The sequence below is a fragment of the Sinohyriopsis cumingii genome, chromosome 15 (genome assembly GCF_028554795.1).
Source record: "Sinohyriopsis cumingii isolate HCF-2022 chromosome 15, ASM2855479v2, whole genome shotgun sequence".
Taxonomy (NCBI): Eukaryota; Metazoa; Mollusca; class Bivalvia; order Unionida; family Unionidae; genus Sinohyriopsis; species Sinohyriopsis cumingii.
Genome location: NC_142975.1, coordinates 122,151,622 through 122,177,409, shown reverse-complemented (window position 1 = coordinate 122,177,409; position 25,788 = coordinate 122,151,622). Strand labels below are relative to the sequence as shown.

The 25,788-nt window shown below is 33.7% G+C and overlaps 1 protein-coding gene across 1 annotated transcript in view; it reads left to right on the top strand.

The window, feature by feature from the left end:
* Window positions 1–25,788, top strand: part of LOC149782634 (calcium-transporting ATPase type 2C member 1-like) — a 126,392-nt gene that overhangs the window by 25,216 nt on the left and 75,388 nt on the right. The window contains exons 2-8 of the mRNA XM_089934123.1: window positions 8,991–9,191; window positions 10,980–11,069; window positions 13,501–13,536; window positions 16,746–16,807; window positions 19,424–19,532; window positions 22,621–22,776; window positions 24,373–24,441. Coding sequence (XP_089790249.1) covers window positions 8,991–9,191; window positions 10,980–11,069; window positions 13,501–13,536; window positions 16,746–16,807; window positions 19,424–19,532; window positions 22,621–22,776; window positions 24,373–24,441 — 723 coding nt within the window. The remainder of the gene's footprint in view (window positions 1–8,990; window positions 9,192–10,979; window positions 11,070–13,500; window positions 13,537–16,745; window positions 16,808–19,423; window positions 19,533–22,620; window positions 22,777–24,372; window positions 24,442–25,788) is intronic.

The window sequence follows — 25,788 nt, the reverse complement described above, 5'->3', positions numbered from 1 at the left end:
TGTCTGTAACCTTTATACATGATACCATGTAGTATCAGTTTCCAACCCTTATATGTGATTGGTTGCAATGTAGCATTAGTCTTAAATCCTTATAATAAGTGGATGTCATGGCCATATCCATGACTGATGCCACATAGCATTTGTCTGTAATCCTTCAACATGATTGGATGCCACATAGTATCGGTTTACAACCCTTATATGTGACTGGATGTCACATAGCATTAGTCTGCAACCCTTATACATGACTGGATGCAACTTAGGATGGGTCTCCAACCCTTATTCATGACTGATGCTCTGTAGCATGGGTCTTCATCCCTTATACATTACTGATGCTCCATAGCATTGGTCTGAAACCCTTATACCTGACTGGATGCCACTTAGCATTGGTCTGCAACCCTTATACATGACTGATGCCCCTTAGAATTGTCTGAAAGCCTTATACATGACTGTATGCCACTTAGGATGGGTCTGCAACCCTTATACATGACTGATGCCCCATAGCATGGGTCTTCATCCCTTATACATGACTGATGCCCTATAGCATTGGTCTGAAACCCTTATACGTGACTGGATGCCCCGTAGCATGGGTCTTCATCCCTTATACATGACTGATGCCCCACAGCATTGGTCTGAAACCCTTATACATGACTGGATGCCACTTAGCATCAGTCTGCAACCCTTATACATGACTGATGCCCCATAGCATTGGTCTGAAACCTTTATACATGGCTGGATGCCACATAGCATCGGTCTGCAACCCTTATACATGACTGATGCCATGTAGTAGATGAGTTGTCTTTTTCTTGTAGATGTGTCATTTAAAGGCTTTGTGTTTTCAGGTCCAATTTTATGAGAGTTATGGCCCATTATCCAAGATTGCATCTCCACTACAGCTGATTCTTGCAGCCAGCATTGCCTAGGAATCATTCAGCATATTCTGATAATTTTGGTGTGTATATTGTCTCAAAGAACTAGATGTGCCATCATGCATTTTGTCTCATCAGTGATGTTCTTAAAAATGTCCATCATAAGGTGGATTGTATCATATTGTCATGTTGTATTGATAAGGTGGATTGTATTATGTTGCCATGTTGTATTGATCAGGTGGATTGTATTGTGTTGTCATGTTGTATTGATCAGGTGGATTGTATCATCTAACCATTTGTCTATCCATATGTTCCTTATTTAATTTCTGTGAAGTAACTAGAGTTCTTCATCATCTGTCATTACTAAACTTTGTAAATAGCTTGCATTTTGGGTAAGGAAGAAGTCTGTTGAGTTCAGAGGTCAAAGGTCAGTAAGTCTGTTACTGAAAGATGATTTCTACACTATAACAAATGTACAGTTGTTCTACATCACAGACCAGGACCATCTTTGAAGAAGTCTATTGATTTTGGAGTCACAGATAAAATGTCAGAGATACTGTGACCAAAAGATGAAAACTGGTTTCTGCGCAGTTATTAATTTTAGATGGCAGACTGGGACTGAACTTTGTGAATGGCTTGAACATGGGGTAAGAAAGCAACCTTTTGATTATTTGGGGTCAAAAGTTTAATGGTCAATGCTATTGTTGACTGAAATAGTTTTTGTTCAAGAACTTCAGTTCAGCACCAGGACTACCGTTGTTACTTGCGTATAAGCCAAATAATTTAGGAAAAAATAAAGACCTGGAAGAACTGGGGTCAGCTTGTCCACAGGCCAATGTCTAAACTTTATATTTTTTAGGCTTTTTTGTTGACTACTGTAATGGATGTAAATCTTGGGATGCAAAAAAATAATTTATTCCGTGTTCTAAGACATAGGCTGTAAAAAAAAAAAGACAATTATTGAACTGTTATAAAGTACTATGATTGATTTTGTTATTATTTAGCATGTGCATGTTTTCTGATTTCTCCAACACGACATTAAAAAAAGGTAAATACAGACTATATAATTCGGGGGCCGTTGATTTTACCTGGAAGACCAGGATGAACTATAATGTACAGCACTTACGCAGTGCAAAGCGTACACAGCATCACTTAAATCCTTATTTTTCCTAAACATATTAGATGCAGAATTTGCTATATGTCATTGGTTTGACCAAACTGCATTCTTTCATGGTAACATTTCAGCTAGCCCTTAATATGTTTCATTTACGTTGAATCACTAGACCAGCAACCAGCAAGTTGTTCTCCACCTTTTTTTGTGTGACTCTCCGCCGCCAGTTTAAAAAAAAAAAAAAAAAAAGGTGGAGAACAACTTGCTGGTCTAGTTGAATCACGCACTTACGAGTTACTCATTTTCAATTATATAAGCAACCATACAAATTAAGTTATTAATTTTTAAAAGGTACGCACGTTTAATTGTACAAGGCACATAACCAGAATAATTTACATGTTCACGAAGAGTGGTAATAATAACGGCTAAAATTCACATAGATCAACTAAGATCAACATCAATCAATTTTAATGTTGTGTTTTGGTTGAACAAACATCATAACTTTTCACAGTGGAAAGCTTGATGTTTCGGCATCTTCTGTGTTGGTAGTTGGCGAATATGTCTTTCGTTTTGCGACAGCAGTACACGCAAGTTATCCATTAAAACCCTGAAACTGGCTTGTTTTAAGAGGGAATTTTGACCGGCAAGTATACAAGTACATTGATGTGTCATTGCCTTTTATTCCATAATACACGTATTAGCACGATTACCGTAGTTTTGTAAGGCATACTTGTGAACTTTTTAAAGTCAAGTAGGGAGACTGATTAAAAACATACCCAAAAAATTGGGACCTAAAATCGGGAGGTTTCTCGGGCATTTTTAAAGCCTTGTTTTCACTCAATATTGATCGATCTTCCTGGTCAAATATGCGTGAAATTCGCTCCAGGACGTGCCATATTTTCTTACAGAATTCTGGACGGCTGTGGCCAAACTGCACAATAGCTAAAGATTAGTATTAAACAAACAAGCACGAAAGCCAGCGCGACTAATTAAAAGTTAATCCTTATCGATGCAAAATTTTTGTGTGAAAACGACTGGCCCTCCGTCGTAATTTAAAGAAACCACATTCTACACTATTGTGTGTTATGCAAACACCAGCAATTAGCAAATAAAGGATTCCCAATCTTGTTGAACTTAGGTATCTAAAAAGGCAGCCTCATGGGTACGTACCATACGTGTGCAAACTGTTTTCCCCTCGTTGTATATCCGACCTTCTTCCATTATTGTCAACTCGTAAAGCATTTAGTATTGTTTACTGTAAGACATGTATTCTGAAATATTTTTTTTTTTGGGAGGATATATTTGCTGCATTATATGTATTTTCATTCCTTCTTTTAATTTAATGATGGTAATTAACATTGGTGTATACGGTATAAAAATGCCAGGTGTTCACTCCTGTAAGTTTCTTTCGTGAGAATGGCGCTATAGCATATGGAGTTACAACATTCGTAGTGATCATTCTTGGGATTTTAATTAATTGTAGACGATTTTACTGTTGTGGTTTATTTATTTTTTTTATTGTTATAGAGGTAAAAAAAAATAATTAATTTACGTGAATCATGTTTAAACTTAACATTCTATTTAGTGAAGAAGCGAATTCTTTCTAGTAATTATTTCGTCACAACAATAATTCACAGGTGATACAACCGAACATGTATGACTTTTCTTGTTCAGAAGAAATGAAAATCGAAGACATAATGTAATAATCGGGAGTTCTCTGCCAAAATCGGAATATATTATGAAATCGGCAGGTAGGCGTAGAGCGATACCAAAAATCGGGAGTTTTTTTTTTTTCCTCCTCGGTGTGAAAGTTGACAGGTATGGTGTAAGGTCGCTTACATTAAAACAAACTACAATTCAGCTTTTACGGTATTAGCATAATTTTCGAAGCAATATTTCTGTACTTAATTCAGCGCGTAATCAAACTTACAATGTACATGGTGGCGCCATTATGTAAATACGTTCAGTAGCCTAATTGCGATCGTTGAATCGAACCGTACTGTTTGTTTGTTCGTTGTGTTGTCATACTGTCATACATTTTAATGACTTATTTACAATTTCAAAGCAAAGTAAAAACGTAATTACCTGTGCACTGATATAAAATGTCCAATGCAATAATGCATAAACAAACAATGATCGAGTCAGAAGGGAGAGGTAGTGTTACAGCAACTCGCGATTGCTAAATTTTTGTCATTGTTCGATCAAATTGTACACAAATCTAAATTAGGCAGAAGCAATAAGAAAACAAGAAAATTAAGTAAATTATTTTTCAAACAAGTTTATACCATTTCTTTTTAATAATAATGCACGCCAACCTCGAGATAAGTATACATGTAAGTTTTGTAACATAAGTTTGCCTAAATAAATGCATTTAGAACTTACATCGTGCATCTTGAGATGTCTCGGAGTTGTGGGTCGGCTTATACGCGGGTCAAACACTTTACTGTTTATAACTGTTCAGTTTGGGGGTCGGCTTATACGTGAGTATATACGGTAGACTGTGTTATGCACTTGGAGTAATGTACAGACCTTTTGATTTGATGTAAGAAATTAACAGGTCATGGTCACAGTGGCTGAAAAATGGTTTCTGTACTAGTTTTTTTCTTAACTCTTTACATTCACAAAGTTTGTGGATGAATTACACCTTAGTTCAGAAAAAAGCTTTCTTTTTTTAAGTCAAGATGTGAAAGGTCAAGGTGACTAATTGCATGCAGTGTTTTTTTTGTTTTTTTTTGTTGTTGCATGCGTGTGATTTGAAATTTTAGTGTAGCCTTAACAATATGAGTCATATTGCTATACTTTCTGCTGTGAGGTCGTATATAGTGATGTCTAGCACAGGGGCTTCATGCTGCAGACATGTTGCATCATGTACCACCCATTCATATTATCATGACAGCAGGCTGACCAGTCTAACACTAACCTCTTAATGCTGAGGTCCACGTGAGGTAGCTGCTTGTACCATTTTTTGAAGTCTTTGGTATGACTCGGCCAGGGTTTGAACCCACGCTCTCCTGCATCCAAGTTAGACACACTAACCACTTAGGTCAATAGAGTGGTTTTTATAAAAAATGGTGTTTAATTCTGCCATCCTAGAATACCCCCAGTATCCCAATAAAGGTTAAAGCACACTTTTCAGGCTTGATCTACCTTTAACAGGTTATTTAAGAAGGTTATTTATGTATGTAACGAATAATAGTTTGATTATACAAGTCCACTTCTTGCATAATGGACACAAAGTATCCTAAAAGATAGTTTGATTAGACAAGTCCACTTCTTGCATATCGCAGATACAAAGTGTCCTATCACAAGTTATGGACTTTTTGGAGGACAGAATATCTGTGGTGTTTAATGGGTTACATCTTTTCTAAAAAGTATCAAGGTAAAGGCAGGAGAAGCTTCACTTCAGCGAGAACTAGGCCACTTGTTTGGAGGATATCCCACAAATATTCATTGTATCAGCACATGACACAGTTAAGATAATCCCCAGTGACATAGTAATAAATTACGTACATTTCACATGACACAGTTATGATAATCCCCAGTGACACAGTAATAAATTACATGCACTTCACATAACACATAGTTATGATAATCCCCAGTGACATAGTAATAAATTACATGCACTTCACTTAACACAGTTATGATAATCCCCATTGACAGTAATACATTACATGCACTTCACTTAACACAACTTTGATAATCCCCAGTGTGCTTCACATGACACATGGAACAGGTGAACAAAGTCATCAATAAAAATGCTAATTACTTAAACATGTACTTTTACCCTGTTTAAAATAAATGGTTGACCATTGTTAAATTTTGTTACTGCTGTTAAGTAATTTTAGGTATTCAGACTTATGTAAACAAAACCACTTGCTTCTGTAAACAAGTAAACAATTAGAAAGCAAATAATACTTTCATTATGTAACTGTTACATTCTGACTTAATGGTCTCCTGTGGAGCATTACAACTATGAGTTGATGACTTTAATATATTCTATGCATTCCTTTTCGTTGCCGTGCTCCTATATCATTTTTCTCTCAGATGATGCAAACTTACCCATTGTAGCTCAGTCATGTGTGTGTTGATTGGTTTCAGTCACGGTAATACTTATCGCTTGAGCTTTGGTGCTTGTCCTTGGAAAAGTGAGCTGAATGACACAGTAATAAATTACATGCACTTCACATTATTACTGTATGACCCATAGAAAGTTTGTACCACAGTTTTATTTTTTATTAGAAGTCCAGAGCTTTCAGTGATTGAATGATCCCATTTTAAATTATTCTTTTTTGTAGTACCATGTTGTACAGCTAATGCCTCTTTGATGTTCTAAATGTACATGCATTACCTGCCAGACAGGATGAGTACTGTTTAATGTTCTAAATGTACATGCATTACCTGCCAGACAGGATGAGTACTGTTTAATTTTCTAAATGTACATGCATTACCTGCCAGAAATAGGATGGAATACTGTTTCATGTTCTAAATGTGCATGCATTACCTGCCAGACAGGATGAGTACTGTTTAATGTTCTAAATGTACATGCATTGCCTTCTAGACAGTGTGGAGTACTGTTTATGGTTGTAAATATGTGCTTGCCAGAAATAGAATGAAGTGCTGTTTAATGTTGTAAATATACATGCATTGCCTGCCAAATATGGGGTTGAGTACTGTTTTGTGTTGTAATATACATGCATTGCCTGTTTACTGTTGTAATTGTACATGCATTACCTGCCAGACATGAGGTGGAGCACTGTTTAATATTGTAAATATACATGAATCACATGCCAGACATAGAGTACTGTTTAATGTTGTAAATGAACATGCATTGCTTTCTAGTCAAGTGGTGGAATAATTTTACTGTGTCAAATGTACATACATTAATTGCTAGACATGGGGTGGACTACTGTTCATTGTACTTGAATAAGAGTACAAGTATTTTAGTTTTGTTAAGTTGGAGCATGAGTGCTGATACCAGTAAAGTGAAACCTGTCCTAATAATCACCTTTATTCGGTGGTCACCTGTTCAAAATGGCCATACTAATTTCCCCCATGGCAAATTTCCTATGTAAACGTCCAGTATGTAATGGTCAGTGGTCACCAGCCTTCTTCAGACAGCAGCAAGGTATTTCCCAACCAAACATTGGTTTCTTCCTGGTTTAAGCAGTTATTGGAGTGTATCTACAGTGACCGCTGAGTCTGTGCAAATTGGATTTTTGCTTCAGGAGGAAGGCATTGTTTGGATAATGGATATCATGTGAATCGATTTGCAAATATTTCTTGTCTCACTTATTACTCCATTCATGTTAACAGTGTAACTTAAAGGTGTGTCAATGTGTCAAATTCAACAGCAAGGCCAGTATTATCATTAAGATACAGGGTCAAATCAGTTTGTTTGCATGAGGGTATGAAAAGTAGTCCTGCTATTGCAGCAGAATCGTGCCAGTGTGACATGTATTATTTAATATCTACACCTGTTTGCCTGTGAATGAAAGCAGTATCTGTAAAAAAAAGTTCATTTTGAGAAGAAATACAAGTTGGAGTCTTTTGGAATAGGTCTAGGGGTCATCAGTATTTAAAATTTGTCTGTAAAGTCAGGCACATTTTGTGTTCATGGGTTACAAAGAATATTCATATACAGCTTCTTTGGATTTCCTTTTTATCACAGGCTTCTCCTATAAGCCGACTGTCTTTTGATCTCGGCAAGTTGAGCAACTGATTTATTCAAATTTTTTTTAAAGCTTGAACAGCTGTTTTCAAGTGAAACTTTTGTAAGTTGACCGACAAAAAGTCAACCCACTGTTTTACAGTCGTATGTGAGCTGTGAGTCATCAGTAGTGAAATTATTGCGCTGTCATGGTCAACAAGACAAAATAATATCAATGATTATTTTAACTCACTGATAATTTATTTTTATAGGATGGATTAAAAATGACCAGGATACAGTAATCTTGTATGGAACATAAATTTTGGAGAGAACAACATATATGCATGTTGTATGGTTTTGTTTTGTTGATTAGTGACCATAAAACAATATTGCAAATAATAATAATAGTAATAATAATAAATAATAATAATAATACAAAAATGATAATAATGATAATGATATTTGATGCATGGTATTTGTTAAAAAACAAAATTTAAAATGTCAACCTGTGTACAGAGGTCACCTGTGTACAAGAGCCTGTTTGCCTTGTCTCATGGATGGTTCCTTTTGACAGGCTTGCGTATAAGTATTCATCAGAAAGTATTTGTCAGTACAACTGGAGTACTTTTGATATTGTCATTGAATAGCGGTGATCACTGTAATATTGTAATTATACATGCATTGCATGCTAGACATTGAGAGGGAATGCTGTCTAATGTTGTAAATATACATTCATTGCCTGTTAGACATGGAGTACTGTTACTGTCCTAAAGTACATTACCTGCCATACACTTGGAATACTGTTTAATGTTATAAATGTACATGCATTGCCTGCCAGATTTGGGGGAATACTGTTTAATGTTTTCAATGTACATACATTGCCTCCTAGACATATGGAATACTGTTTAATCTTATAAATATATTTACATTGTCACCCAGACATGTGGAATACTGTTTGATGTTATAAATATACATGCATTGCATGCCATACATTTCAAATAGTCTAATGATATAAATGTGCATACATGTACATTGCCTCCCAGACATGTGGAAGACAGGTTAATGTTATAAATGTACATGCATTGACTGCCAGACATGGGGTGGGCTGCTGTTCAGGGTACTTGATTAACAAAATGAGTATTTTAATTTTGTTAATTTAGAGCATGAGTACTAGTACAAGTGTAAGCATTCTTCAGAAAGTACTCATAAATACAACTGGAGTACTTTTAGCAGTGTCTTTGTCGTTGCATAGAAGTCAGAAAACCAACACTGAACTGACTGGATTAAAGAGAAAGATAATATTTCACTCAATACAAGATTCAAAGCAAACATTGTTTTATAGTTACATATTTCATTGTCTTTGCAGGAAGAAGATGCCAATATGATGACATTTATGAAGGCACAACAGGCATGCCGTTTGTCAGTGGACGATATTGTGAACATCTTCCGGACAAATCCAAACAATGGCCTTAATCATGACGAGGTCATACATCGGAGAGCAGTTCATGGATTTAATGACTTTGAGATATCCAAGGAGACGCCTCTTTGGAAGAAATATTTAGAACAGGTGATTTAACCTCCTGATTCTAACTTAGTTTTTTAACTTCCTGATTCTGACTTCATTTGTCGTTTTTGTACCTAATTTCAACTCTGAGTATCTACTTGATTTGCCTTTTTTATACCTGATTCTGACTCCAACTTAGTTTATTCTACTTAATGTTTCCTTTTGACTGATTCTTAGTTTTATCAGCTTAATTATCGTAGTCCTTCTGACTGATTCTGACCTAGTTTCATCAACTTAGTAGTCCTTTTTTGTACCTGCTGGCACATGAGACAAACAAGAACTGTGCATGACAGGCAGTTTTATAGCAGTTTTCAGGCTTTCCCCACTAGAGAGCTTCAGCGATTTCATCCAACTTTGTCCTCCACGAAGTGGGTCCTATAGTTTTGTCTGGTCCAGGTCTGTTTTTTGACTTAATTGTCATGCAGATAAAGGATTTTCATGTACTGAAGTGAGTTGTTATCATTCTGTTTGATTTTTAATAGGCTGAAACTAAAAAGTAGAAGTTAACCATTATAACCACAAAACCAGTCTTTAAAATAATCCAGAAACAATAAACAGTAAATGACAATATAGTAGGCAGTCGGTTGATAATGAAAAGGCCAGATATCTTTTTAAAAAAAAATGTATTTTTACCTAGCTACAGGTATAAGCAATCCAAAATCATTAAAAAGTTTTAGCTGCATTTTTGGTCTTAATCATTTTAGTATTTATCCCAGCTAATTGTCATTACATAAAACTGTTGGGGGGAAAATACTCCGTCACTAAATGGACATATATAATAGCTTCAGAATTCATCAAGTTTGCAAAGATTTGAAAATAATGGATTACTTTTGTTAAATAAAGAAAAAGGGTATGATAGTTAGCCAATTGTTTCAGATGATGCGGTAATTGAGATTACCGTTATATCGTTTTCTGCAACACCAGGTCATTAGATATACAAAGGTCTCACTGACTTTTTAATTTTCTTTCACAGGTTTTTTTATTGCGATTACTGAAAATTGTTTGAGATTTGTACCATTTAATGAATTTGATAAAATAGATGCCATAACTACTACATCATTTAACTTTCAGACACTTAAGAGTTTATAGCACTACAATGAACGTAGGTAAAATTTGATTTTATATTTATTGTGTAATAATACAATGATCAAGTCATTTTAAAATTATGTAATAATGGATTACCTTATGGTACTGGTTGCAGTCAATAATACTAGAAATATATGTGGATATCAATAATACATACACACATACAAACACATACACACACACACACACACACACACACACACACACACACAACAAGGAGGAATTCAATCCTACAGTGGTAATTATCTTTAATAACAAGGATTCCAATTGCCAGACCTTTGCATCATGATGCGCAACTTGTTGAGGTGGTGGTGTCATTAACAAGAATTTCAAGTTTCAGTATATCCCTGGACTCATTGAACCGACCATCGCTTGTTCACTTAGCAATCGACTAGTACAGAAGAAATGGTCTCTCCATCCCTTGGTTCTCACAAAGATCTCACACAGATCTGTACCTGATGGGATTGACTGTTGGTAGGCCTGTTTGCAACAATAGGGAATGCCAAACCCCATTCTTTGTGTCTTCTGTCCTAACACACACACACACACACGCACACATTTATAAATACATACATATGTGAATATCAGTAATTCTAGACTATATGGATATCAATAATACTATTAATATATGTGGATATCAAATACAGAAAATCATCACTGTCAAAGATTTGGTTTGATGATATTTGTACCCTCTTTCTATTTCAGTTTAACAACCCTTTGATTCTTCTGCTGCTTGGCTCTGCTGTTGTCAGCATCTTCATGCGCCAGTTTGACGATGCAGTCAGCATCACAATTGTGAGTATACTGTAACTTTCAGCCTAGTATTTAACTCAATTGACTTATGTAGATTTCATTGTTTGACTCATCAAAGACTTGTGTAGATTTCATTATTAGATTAAACAGACTTGTGTAGATTTCATTATTTGATTGAACAGACTTGTGTACATTTCATTATTTGATTGAAGAGAAACTTGTGTACATTTCATTATTTGATTGAACAGAAACTAATCTACATCTCATTATTTGATTGAACAGACCTGTGTACATTTCATTATTTGATTGAACAGAAACTAATCTACATCTCATTATTTGATTGAACAGAAACTTATGTACATTTCATTATTTGATTGAACAGACATGTACATTTCATAATTTTGTTCAACAGAAACTTATGTACATTTAGTTTTTTGATTCAACAGACTTATGTACATTTCATTATTTGATTGAACAGACATGTGTACATTTCATTATTTGACACAACAGACTAGTGTAGATTTCATTATTTGATTCAGCAGACTTATGTACATTTCATTATTTCATTCAACAGAAACTTATGTAGATTTCATTATTTAATTCCAAAGAAACTTATGTACATTTCATTATTTGAATGAACAGACTTGTGTACATTACATTGTTTGATTCAGCAGACTTCTGTACATTTTATTATTTGCTTCAACAGACTTAATATCTAGATTTCATTATTTGATTCAGCATAAATTTATGTAGATTTCATTATTTGATTCAACAGACTTATGTACATTCATTATTTAATTCAGCAGACATGTGAAGATTTCATTATTTCGTTCAACAGAGACCTATGTAGATTTCATATTTTGATTGAACGGACTTATGTACACTTCATTATTTGATTGTTCAGACTTGTGTATATTTAATTATTTGATTGTACAGACTTGTGTATATTTCATTATTTGATTGTTCAGACTTTTGTATGTTTCATTATTTGATTGTACAGACTTGTGTATATTTCATTTTTTGATTGTACAGACTTGTGTATATTTCATTATTTGATTCAGCAGATACTGATTTAGATTTCATAGTTTGATCTACATTTCAGCAAAGAAGGTCAAAGCATACTTTTGATTGATAAAAGGAAATAATTTTTTGTAACTGTGAAATGTAGAAAAAGAATGAAGATGCAGACCCTAGACTTAGTGAGACATTGATTTTGTTCTCATTGTAATCGTTGTGAGACATATATCTTTTTATGGCAATCATTCATCCATCATATTCAAAGTTATTTGATTTTATATGCCTGCTGTAGGGTGGAGTGTATCATATTACAGCATCCATCAGATTCCTTTCTCTTTCTTCGCACAATAGCCCATCAATTTCTCCATCATCTACCATTACCAAACTTTATAAGTTGCTTGCATTTGAGGTAAGGAAGAAATCTATGAATATCAGGATCAAAAGGTGACAGGTCAAGGTTACATAGACTGAAAGAAGGAAAAGTGTTCTGGACAGTACATTGACTTGTATACTAGATATATGGACCCCAGATTTGGTAAATGACTTGCATTTAAGGTAATAAAGACACCTATTTATGTCAGTGTCAGAAGGTCAATGGCACAGTGATTTTAATAATAAATGTTTCCTGCATGACTTCTTGAGCCCTCAATCACCTGCATGGACTAAATGGCAAGGTCACTGGGACTGAAAGAAGAAATACTATTTCCACAAAATTACTTAAGCTGTGTACCACATGCTGTGAATAAATTTAATAGATGCATTTGAATTAACAAAGACACCTGTTTATTTTGGGGTTAAACTGCCAGAGGGATTCAATTTAAATGCCACAAAGCATCACACAACTTTGTGAATGGATTGCATTTTAGACAAGAGATGCATATATCCTTGTTGGATTAAATGGGTCAAAGGTCAATGTCACTGAGACTGAATGAATTAAAATGGTTTCCACAAAATAACATGACAGGAATATAATATAACATTTATAGTACTCTTGTGATAGCTCAATACATCCTGAACCAAAATCACATGCCAGTAATTGATGAACTCAGATTAATGTTTTGCTGAAATTTGGGACCAGGACCTCATTTTTAGCAAATCATTCACAAATGCATTTTCATGATGATAGGCAATGAATTAATTTACATTATAAAGTCTTCCCTTTAGAGTTGCTGCATTGGCTTCTCCATTTTATTTTCAGGCTGTATTCATAGTGTCAACCATAGCTTTCTTTTTATATTCAGGCTTTTGGCTTAGTGTCATCCATAACCTTCATTTTTTTGTGTTCAGGCTATTGGCTTAGTGTCAAGTAAAACCTTCTTTTTAGATTCAGGCTTTTGGCTTAGCATCAACTGTAACCTTCATTTTTGTTCAGGCTATTGTCTTAGTGTCAGTGGCCTTTTCTATTTTCAGGCTATTTTCATTGTGTCAACTTTAATCTTTTCCTTTTTATTTTCAGGCTATTGTCATTGTGTCAACTGTCGCTTTTGTACAGGTGGGTAACTATACTGCTTAAGATTTGATACATTTTAAACAAAACAAAAAGCTGCTATGGATTATTGATAACATTTACCAAATTGCCAGTGATGAGCTTTAGAGGCTATAGGGAAGAGAAAATCAGCTTATATTAGCAACTAAGGGCAAATGATAATTTTAAGGGTATCATGTATTAGCAACCACGGGCAAATTATAGATTGTAAGGGTACATGTATTAGAAACCAAGGGCAAATTATAATTGTAAGGGTATTATGTATTAGCAGCCAAGAGCAACTAATAATTCTAAGGGTATCATGTATTAGCAACTAAGGGCAACTAATAATTATATGGGTATTATGTCTTAGCAACTAAGGGAAACTACTAATTATAAGGATATTGTGTATTAGCAACTTAGGGCAAATGATAATTGTAAGGGTATCATGTATTAGCAACCAAGAGAAACTAATAATTATAAGGGTATTATGTATTGGCAACTATGGGCAAATGATAATTGTAAGGGTATTAAGTATTATCAGCCAATGGCAAATGATAATTATATGGCTATTATTCACAAAGACAAAAGAAATATCAAACATTTAGACAGCTTTTATAACATGTGACACTGTTAGAGTAAAGTATAAAGTTGTCCATTTTATTCTTGCCTGAGTCTAATACTGTTCAGTTTTTTTATCTTAAGCAATAACTGACATCAATACTTATCATTAAACAAGTCTTGCCTTGTAGTATCAGAAAGATTTGGCATATCTTACCATATACTCATATTTATACCACCAGCTTAATTAATAACCCATCTCCTTGTTTAAGAACAGAAAATATAAAACTTACCAAGAATCGTCACTGCTCTGTAATCCGTAAGTGCAAGACAGGAATTAAATAGTTCACAATGACAGTTTTAACAGAATCACATTTTCATATCACTTTTCATAACATTTGCATAGTACAGCTGCAAGACATTACTGATGCCTCACACAGTAGTACTTTGTATAAATTCATACTTCAGCTAATGAACAGTCCAAATTGCAGCACTCTCAGCATCTTTGGTAGCCAAGATTTTGATATGTTAACTTATCTACACCTTGTTGGATTGATCAGCTATGTTAACCTGTCTACACCATGCTGGATTGATCAGATCTGTTAACCTATCTACACCTTGTTGGGTTGATCAGATATGTTAACCTATCTACACCTTGTTGGATTGATCAGATATGTTAACCTATCTACACCTTGTTGGATTGATCAGATATGCTAACCTATCTACACCTTGTTGGATTGATCAGAAATGTTAACCTATCTACATCTTGTTGGATCGATCAGATATTCAGTACTTTGTTCTAGCAACATGTATTGTTCCCACATTATGTAATGCCAACTAACCAATAGCATGTAAGAGCAGTGTATTGTTTATCAGCTGGTAATGGTGGAGGCCATTGATTTCAAAAGGATACTTTGTATGTTTAACATCAAAAGTATGACTATGTACCAGAGAGATGCCATTACAGGTGTATTTGAGAGAAAGGACGTATTTGTGCAGTCATGAATTGAAAGTAGAAAAGTGCTTATTTATGAGTCCATTCAGTTGCGTGTTCCATTTGTCTCGATCATGTAGGAACACTGAATCACTGAAATGTCTGGTTGATCCACCAAGATGTAGAGGAGTTAACATACTGGAATCTTGACTAGCAAAGATGCACTCTCAGTTGATTACACTGTTACAATGTACATATCGATGTATAAATTACTAAAGTCACAGACACATGATCATGTTAAATGTGCTGATATTTACAATGACAGAATTCAGTGGCTGAAAGACCCCAGATATGCATATTGTTATTATAAGAGTACATCAAAAGAACATAGCGCAAAAATAGTGGGGTGGCAAGTTCAATGATTTTTATTGGAAAACTGTGCTGATATGTACAGTGACTGAAATCTGAGACTGAACAACCCATAGATGTACATGTGGTCATTATAAGAGTACATAAAATTAACAACTTCAGTTTTCATAATTGTGCTCTAATAAATGTCCCCAATTTCACAAATGTAACACCCCCTGGAGTATTTATTAGGAAATATATGGTATGTAAATACAAGACTAACATTTATTTTAGCTTATTATCATAAACATATATTATATCATGGTGTAAATATATGAAATATTTATTTTATTAAACATTTACAGGGCCTCTGTAATTATAAAGGTATTCATAGGTGTATTATAAGTGATCATTTTAAATAACGGAGCCGTACACAGAGGGATGTTGTAATAATTCACAAAAATAGGGTATTTTATTATTAGGTTATATTTGCTTCCCATCAGCCAAGAACAAGAATTAGTGAAATAGCAGTGACAAAACAAAATTAAAACAATTCATTGTGATACATATCCATACTTGCAATAAGAGGGGCAACATTATATGGAGGGATTTATAGTGAGTGACAATAATATACTGATGGACTTTATAGTGATACATCATTACAGTGTGGGACTTTCTAGTGAGTGACAACAGTATGATGAGGGACTTTATTGTGAGAATAGCAGTATATTGAGACTTTCTAGTGAAGAGCAGTTGTATGAGAAATTGTATAGAGTAACAATAGTATACTGAGGGACATGATAGTGAGTGAAAACATTTTACTGAGGGACTTTATCGTGAGACAACATTATACTGTGGGACTTCATAGTGAAAGACATTGTGGGACTTTTAGTGAGTGCTACAGTATAATGAGGGACAGTATAATGAGTGAAAACATTATACAGAGGGACTTGTAGTGGAATATAATGGTATAATGAGGGACTTTATGGATAGTGGCATTATAATGAGGGACTTTAAAGTGAGACATCATTGTAATGAGAGACTTTATAGTGATGGACAACAGTATACATAGGGACTTTATGTAATGGATAATATGATACTGAGAGTCTTTATAATGATGGGCTACAGTATACTGGGGGACATTTTAGTAATACATAATGGGATACTGATGGATTTTATAATGAGGGACTTTATAGTGAGGACAGAAGTATTCTGAGGGATTTATAGTGAGGGGTAATGGTATACTGAGGGACTTTATAGTAATGGATAATTGTAGCTTTTTCTTTAAAAAATTTAGTTGTCAGATTTAAGATTATAAGTGACAGATTATTCTTTATTTTTATCACATTATTATCCAGATATTATTAAGAGAGAACGTTTTCTTGAATTTCAGGAGTACAGATCAGAAAAATCATTAGAAGCCCTCACAAAGTTGGTTCCACCAAAATGTCATTGGTAAGAAGGGAGGATATGGGAATTTTTCAGTCTTTATTTCTGCCTTTAGTCAGTATTTTAGAAATACACGAGAATAGTATTGAGATGGCTACCTGTGAGATGAATCTCAAGATTGGGAAAACCTAGCACCCAAAACCACAGTGAATTATATTTGGAAAACCAAGCACCTAAAGTGCAGTGAATTTTTAAAACCAAACACCTAAAGCTCAATGAATTTCATTTCAAAAGCCTAGCACCTAAAACTATGGTGGCACTCTAGTTTCATATTTTGCAAAGGGTTAGAATTTTAAAGAGAAAGAATTTCACTGGATTTCCTCACTGGTTATAATGGCTGTTTAAAAAAGACCTTGTATATCTTAGGTATAGTTCAAAAGAACTTTTAATTCCTTTTATTTTGGCATTTTATTGATGAGTGTAATATGGGTTATAGAGTATACAGCTTGCCTTACTCCAGATGTGTACCTTTCAAAAATGTGCCAGCACAGCTTGGTCATTTTCACTTCCTGAACTTCAGAGGTAAATTGTATATATAAAAAAGCCAATAACTTTTTTTACATTTTGTGTATTTGGTAATTCATTCATTGCACTTTTAGAAGCTGGTATTGTTTAGTTAGGCAAAATTCATTTTCCCTATTTGAATAGCTGCTAAGGATAGTGTAATTTAGACTAATTCAGGCTGATTTTTTTTTATAGCACAAATGGAGCAGTCATTTTAGTTAGCAGTGTGCTTAGATCATGTACAATTTCCTAAAGTACAATATCCAAAGAAATTTCAGCCACAGTATGCCACTGTGCATGTTTTAAATGCAAACAACTTCACCTTACATATGTCACTCTCAAAATTACATTATATCTGGTTAGTGCCACCTTAACGTTGAAAGCAAAGCACCTGAAGTACAGCGAATTTAATTTTTCTTTGGGTTAACATTTTTGATGGATTACATTACTGCTACAAATGGCAGATTTAAAGATCCAACAAAACAGTTGATGTACCTTTAAAGAATGGATGACTTTTGCCACATCTAAAAATTTACATAGCTATAAAGTGTGTAATTTTCTGAAAAACTTGAAAAATTAAATGAAAATAAATAAATTAAAAGTTTTATATTTTGAAGTACCATTTCCTCTTGTGCTTCTTAAAAGCTGAAATTGTGAACAGCTCATCACCACATGATAAATGAATATCATCATTCAAGTTATTGGACTGATAATTGAATATCATCATTCAAGTTATTGGACTGACAATTGAATATCATCATTCAAGCTATTGGACTGATAATTGAATATCATCATTCAAGCTATTGGACTGACAATTGAATATCATCATGCAAGTTATTGGACTGATAATTGAATATCATCATGCAAGCTATTGGACTGATAATTGAATATCATCATGCAAGTTATTGGACTGACAATTGAATATCATCATTCAAGCTGTTGGACTGATAATTGAATATCATCATGCAAGCTATTGGACTGACAGTTGAGTATCATAATGCAAGCTATTGGACTGATAATTGAATATCATCATTCAAGCTATTGGACTGATAATTGAATATCATCATTCAAGCTATTGGACTGATAATTGAATATCATCATGCAAGTTATTGGACTGACAATTGAATATCATCATTCAAGCTGTTGGACTGATAATTGAATATCATCATTCAAGCTATTGGACTGATAATTGAATATCATCATTCAAGCTTTGGGACTGATAATTGAATATCATCATGCAAGCTATGGGCTGACAGTTGAAAAATATCATTCAAGCTATTAGACTGAATATCATCATGCAAGCTATTGACCGCTCCGGTGGCCTAGTGGTTAGAGTGTCCGCCTCGGATGCGGGAGGTCGTGGGTTCGATCCCTGGCCGAGTCATACCAGAGACTTAAAAAATGGTACTAACAGCTGCCTCGCTTGGTGTTCAGCATTAAGAGGTTAGTGTTAGGATTGGTCGGCCTGGTGTCAGGATAATGTGACTGGGTGGGACATCATGCTACATGTCTGCAGCATGATGCCCCAGTGCTAGACATCACTATAAACTGCCACATTGCAGACATCGTAGCCATATGACTGAAAAATTGTTAAAGCTACGTTAAAAATCAAAATCATATCACATCATGCAAGCTATTGGACTGACAACTGAATTTCATCATTCAAGCTATTGGACTGATAATTGAATATCATCATTCAAGCTTTGGGACAGATAATGGAATATCATCATTCAAGCTTTGATACTGATAATTGAATATCATTATGCAAAGCTATTGGACTGGTGATTGAATATCATCATGCAGACTATTGGACTGATAATTGAATATTGTCATTGAAGGTATTGGGCTGATTATTGTATATCATCATCATCATACACGTTTGGGCTGAATCCATTATTTCATGCCATATTATAATTTCATAAACCCTGTTTTAAAGTTAATGCAGACACTCCATACTTAAATTCCTTTATATTTTTGTATATTTCTGTCTCAACTGTATTGTTTATTTTTGTACATATTAACTATATTTTTTTAAGGTGACATACTTTTGTTTATAACTGTAATATCCCCATACGGGCACAAGTAACCAATTTGTTTGTATTTGGTTTGCTTATTTAGTTTGAGAAATGGAAAAGTGGAGACATTTTTGGCCAGAGATCTTGTTCCAGGAGACATTGTCTACCTGTCAATTGGGGATCGTGTACCGGCAGACCTGAGACTGTTTGAGGTAAAGTGTATTCTGTGTTTTGGAGCAAAATGGAAAAGCATGATAAATCTTGTACTTTTTCGATCCAATGATGTATTAAAATTACTGCCTATAATTACAAATCTTAAACAAATTAGTGATTAGAAATGTATATATATATATATATACAGTCATATGAACATGCCCATTTATAACAACAAAGTAACATAGTTCCCACTTACAACTCTCCATTTTTAAAATGTGCTCCTTATAACATGTTTTATGTATGTTTGATTTAATTTATATTTGATTTAATTTAATTGTTTGTAAGTTTTAATTTTTTTTTATTCCATTACATTCTATTGCAACTTAACTACATTTACTGGCATAGAGTTCAGTTCTGGATGATTTTTTTATTTTTGATGTAAACAGCTTTATAGAAACATTGTATCTAATGCTGACCTAGTTCTTGACCGTGATTCAGAACCAGTGATAGTTTCTCGTAAACAACTTTTTTATACTATTTTTATTCTTTCTCAGAGTAAGATTCATTAAGTGAAATCAAGGCCATACTTGGAGTACGTGACAAATAACATGTAGCAATTGTTACAAACTCTGGTTTTTTCAGAGGATTGATCCACATCTGGGCATCTGTTTTGCGTTGTAGTTAGATTTATTGCTGATGTTTTGAGAAATAATAGTTATTCTTGCCTTAACACTTGAGAAGTTGAAGTGTTTTATGTTGTGACCAGTTTTGGGGCTAATTATTTTATTTTCTTCAATTTATTTGGATTTCAAATTTGATTTCCCTGGAAATACTAGTGCTCTAAATTCATTCTTGGACAAAGAGATTTATCAAAATTTATACAGAATTCAAAAACTGAAATATTATTTTTGTGATTCAACAAAGAACTTTTGACACATCAGTATGATGCTGACCACAGCATATGTCATCGCCTTCCATTTTGGATTTCATCGGGATTTGAACTTAGTTATATTAGGACTTTTTATTACTAGGACTTCTATTTTTTAATTCTTGGATTATTTTTGGATTTGATTCATAAAACTGTAAGTTCTTTTTCTCATTTTTATCTTGTTTTTCTAGGGAAATAAATTATTTGTTAAATTTTACAAAGCTTGTTGTCTTCACTTTTTCTTGTTACTTTTTGTAAGAGCCTAAACATGTTACACATGATTCTGGGTATAACATGATACCACTGTGGACTTCATGACCCAAATCATATCAGTGTAAGGGTTGATAAAACTTAGTCTTACATCTTCATTTCCTTTTCAAAACATCATTATTTATATATAACAATTGATAGTGCCTGCTATACTACGGTTTGGTATATTATGCTTTTCTCACTATATCACAGTTCCATACATTAATGGTTCTCCATATAACATGGTTCATTTTTTTAACCCTGTCATTTTTTGGACCCAGACTATTATGTTTTAACAAAGGAGAGCTGTATATATAATTCAATGCATATTTAGCGGTATACAATAAGTCAATACATATTTAGCTGTATAATATTATTCAATACATATTTAGCTGTATAATATTATTCAGTACATATTTAGCTGTTTAATATTATTCAGTACATATTTATCTGTATAATATTCAATACATATTTAGCTGTAGACAATAATTCAGTACATATTTAGTTGTATAATTTAATTCAGTATATATTTAGCTGTATAATTTAATTCAATACATGTTTAGCTGTATAATTCAGTACATATTTAGGTATATACAGTAATTCAGTACATATTTAGCTGTATACAATAATTCACTATTTAGCTGTATACAATAATTCAGTATATATTTAGTTGTATTCAATAATTCAATACATATTTAGCGGTATAAAATAATACATTTTTAGCTGTATACAATAGTTCAGTACATATTTAGCTGAATAATATAATTCAGTACATATTTAACTGTATAAAATAATTCAGTACATGTTTAGCTGTATCCAATAATTCAATACATATTTAGCTGTATACAATAATTCGATACATATTTAGCTGTATACAGTAACAGGGTTCATACGGTCTTTGAGCGTCTTTGATAGTTTGGGAAAAATGAGGTAGCATTTTCAGAGCCTTGGGAGAATCGAGCAGGTTACCCTGAGGTCGTTAAAAGTCTTTGAAAATTGAAATAAACCCAAACATTTTAATTTCTTTCCATAATCACAAATAAAATTGTCCAAGGTTGTTAGATTAGGATGTCAAGTTTTCCTGGTTTCTTTCTTTTGATGACCTGTTCAGTTTCATTTCATCATTAAACAATATTGTAGTATTTTGTATTCATTGTTTTCTCATATAACATAACTTGTATACAAAATGTTAGTGAAAATAGGTCTTAAAAATCTGTGTTTGTGGTCTTTGAATGTTTGGGAAAAGTCTTTGAATTTATCATTGAGAATTCTGTATGAACCCTCAGGGGCCCCGAGTGGCCGAGTGGTCTAAAGCGCTCTTCGTTACGGATCACTGCCATCTCACCTCTGTCTTCAGCGGTTCGAGTCTTGGATTCAGCCAATGTGGGTATGTGAGAAAGCTTGCCAGTAGCTTTGCATGGGTCGGTGGTTCTTTCCGGGGTTTTCCCGAGTTCTTCCTCCACCATTAATACTGGCTGCCATGTATAGCCTATCATGTGCTGAAAAATGGCGTTAAACCCCACAACAACAACAACAACAAGTATGAACCCTCTATAATTCAATACATATTTAGCTGTATACAATAATTTAATACATATTTAGCTGTATACAATATTTCAATACATATTTAGCTATATGCAACAATTCGATGCATATTTTGCTGTATACAATAATTCAGTACATATTTAGCTGTACAATATAATTCATTACATATTTAGCTGTATAATATAATTCAATACATATTTAGCTGTATGCAATAATTCAATACATATTTAGCTGTATACAATAATTCAATACATAACATTGTTAAAGCTATGTTAAAAATCCAAAACACACAGATACTCAAACACACTGATATTCTGTACACTTATACAGTTTTACTGCACAGACACTGCATAAATGACCACACTGCTTTACTGTACACACACTGCTTTACTGTGCTTTTTCTGATCTATTGTACATTTCAGGCTATTGATCTGGCAATTGATGAATCCAGCTTCACAGGTGAGACTGATCCTCGTACAAAAAATGCTGCTCCACTGAAGAATAGTGGAGGAAATGGAGTATCAGATATGCAGTGCATTGCCTTTATGGGTACACTAACAAGATGTGGGCGAGGCAAGGTCAGTGTAATATTTGGAATAGCAGTTTCATTTGATATAAAATGGCAAATGCAGCCCACCCTCCTTTAAGGGTCAAGTTTATTAAACAAGTACATCTCAGATCCATGCATTTGCTGGTTTTCACTACTACAATTTTCAATGTATATTTTATTTCCATCCAACAGCAGTCTCCCCAAAATGTCCCAGATTGTTTCCATTTCATTGCTGTTTTAGAGAGGGATGCATGGCACCTTTCATACTAGATTTACCATGAATATAAAAAAGAGTTGCTTGGTACATTTCATGTGATTTACCATGAATATAAAAAAGAGTTGCTTGGTACATTTCATGTGATTTACCATGAATATAAAAAAGAGTTGCTTGGTACATTTCATGTGTTTGATTTACCATGGAATGTAAAATAGGGTTGGTTGGTACATTTCTTGTTTGATTTACCATGAAATATAAAAGAGGGTTGCTTGGTACATTTCATATTTGATTTACCTTGAAATATAAAATAGGGTTGCTTGGTACATTTCATGTTTGATTTACCATGAAATGTAAACTAGGGCTGCTTGGTACATTTCTTGTTTGATTTACCATGAAATATAAAAGAGGGTTGCTTGGTACATTTCATGTTTGATTTACCATGAAATATAAAAAAGGGTAGCTTGGAACATTTCGTGTTTGATTTACCATGAAATATAAAATAGGGTTGCTTGGAACATTTCATGTTTGATTTACCATGAAATATAAAATAGGGTTGCTTGGTACATTTCATGTTTGATTTACCATGAAATATAAAATAGGGTTGCTTGGAACATTTCATGTTTGATTTACCATGAAATATAAAATAGGGTTGCTTGGTACATTTCATGTTTGATTTACCATGAAATATAAAAGAGAGGTTTCATGTTTAGTCTTGATTTACCATAAAATATACAAGGGGCACCACATTTTTTTTCATCATTTATCATTTTTTGTTTAGATATAATGGAAATTGAGTAAGTTTTAAAATAGGTGTATTTTATTTTAATGTCCCACTCCTCCACCTGGTATTTGCTTGAGATGAATGAAGAACATATTACGTTTCAATTAACTTTTTTTTATAAAACAGTTTTCTGTTGCTCTTTCCAGTGTTTCTTTCTTCTGCATGTTTTTAAATCACAACTATTATCACACTTGGTTGAGAAACCCAGCAATAATCTGCAATGTCTTAGAGGGTCTATCAGAGAGAAAAAGGACAGCTCAAATTAAACTTATTATAATTGTCTTCTATTTTTCATTTTGAGTGACAGGGATGAACCCTCAGAGCCTGAGGCATAGTGTTTACTGTCTTTTGCTAAGAATAGTTTGTGTTTCTAACCATCCAACATTTTCTATATATAGATTGTCAGGCCTTTTCAACTTGAAAGGCCAATCAGAGTACGTAAAGGTATGTAATTCCAATTCTATTCCCAGGAAAAAAGTCAGCATGGTTATTTCCCATGCTGTAGTTTGATAGCATGTATCTTGCTTGTTATGTTCTTCCCTTTGACCCAGTTTTAGTATTATAAATTGTTTAAATGCTTCAAGCCATCAGTATTCTCAGTTCTTTGAACTTCTTTTTCTCAACAGGGCATTGTGATTGGGATTGGTGAAAACTCTCAATTTGGAGAAATATTCAAGATGATGCAGGAAGAAGAGGTATGATTTATGTGTACACGCACACACACACTGAAATGAATATAAACATTTATGAACCAGTGCATTTCATACTGACATGCTAAGTGGAAATCATTAATTTGATTGGTTCATAATAATTATATTCTCTTAAGTTAAGGTCTGTAATTGATTGGATGCATCACATTGGAAAAAATAATTGTTTACTATGTCAAATAAAGTGGAAAAAATTTGGTTTATTACATCTTATACAGTGAAAAAAATTGTTTATTACATCATATAAAGTGGCAAAAATAATTGTTTATTACATCACATACAGTGAAAACAATAATTGTTTATTACATCACATACAGAGGAAACAATTGTTTAATTGTTTATTACATCATATACAGTGGAAAAAATTTGGTTTATTACATCACATACAGTGGAAACAATTGTTTATTACATCATATACAGTGGAAACAATAATTTTTTATTACATCATATAGTCAGTTAAGCTGATTGTTTTATTGTATCATATACAGGGGCAAAAGCTAATTGTTTTATTACATAATATACAGCATAAAAAATGGTAATTGTGTTATTATTTTATAAACAGTGGAAAAAACTGCAGTTTAATTAATCCACAAGCTGTGTATCTTTTGATCATTGTCAACCTCCCCTGTCATATATCCTATTATACAATGATTTGAATTTTTCTTTCGCTATTATACCATTCTGCTCTAGAATTTGTTTTGGTTTTTGAGTCACCATTTTTACTCTTTATACACTGCTTTGGAAGTAAATTCAGCTGTGTTTTGTTTTTAAAATTTCACATCTCCATTCTCTGTTGTCGGTGCAATGATCATCAGCGATTTGCTCTCAGTTGGTGTAAAATCAAAATCAGCAATCATTTTTGCCAGTCAATTTTCGCAATGAGCATACCCTAGTCAGTAAGTTTGAAATGTGCCAAATGAGGTTATTCAAAAATAGGCAAAAATCAGCAGTAGTGATCTTTTAAATATTTTTGTCTTATGTGTCTTTTATGCACTCTGTGGGTGACTTAGAGGGACTTTCTTGTGCCAGAGATGAAATATAAGGGTCAAGGGCACAGCCTAACATGAACATTGGAAATTTACACCATTGCTCTGTCTGCATTGTTTAAGTGATGACTAGCTATTTAGCTTTTGATTATTATGGGATAGATGCTTTGTTGGCTCTCCCACCAAAGATACCCAGGAAAGGGCCATCAGTTATCGGTCAACTGGAGATGGATAATGCAGTGTTTCTGAATATGATAAATATCTCCATAGAGTTGATGACAAGGAGCTTGACGAAAATGATAGCCAGTTCCTTTCATTGATGGAATTGTTGCTTGCTCCTTTATAATTT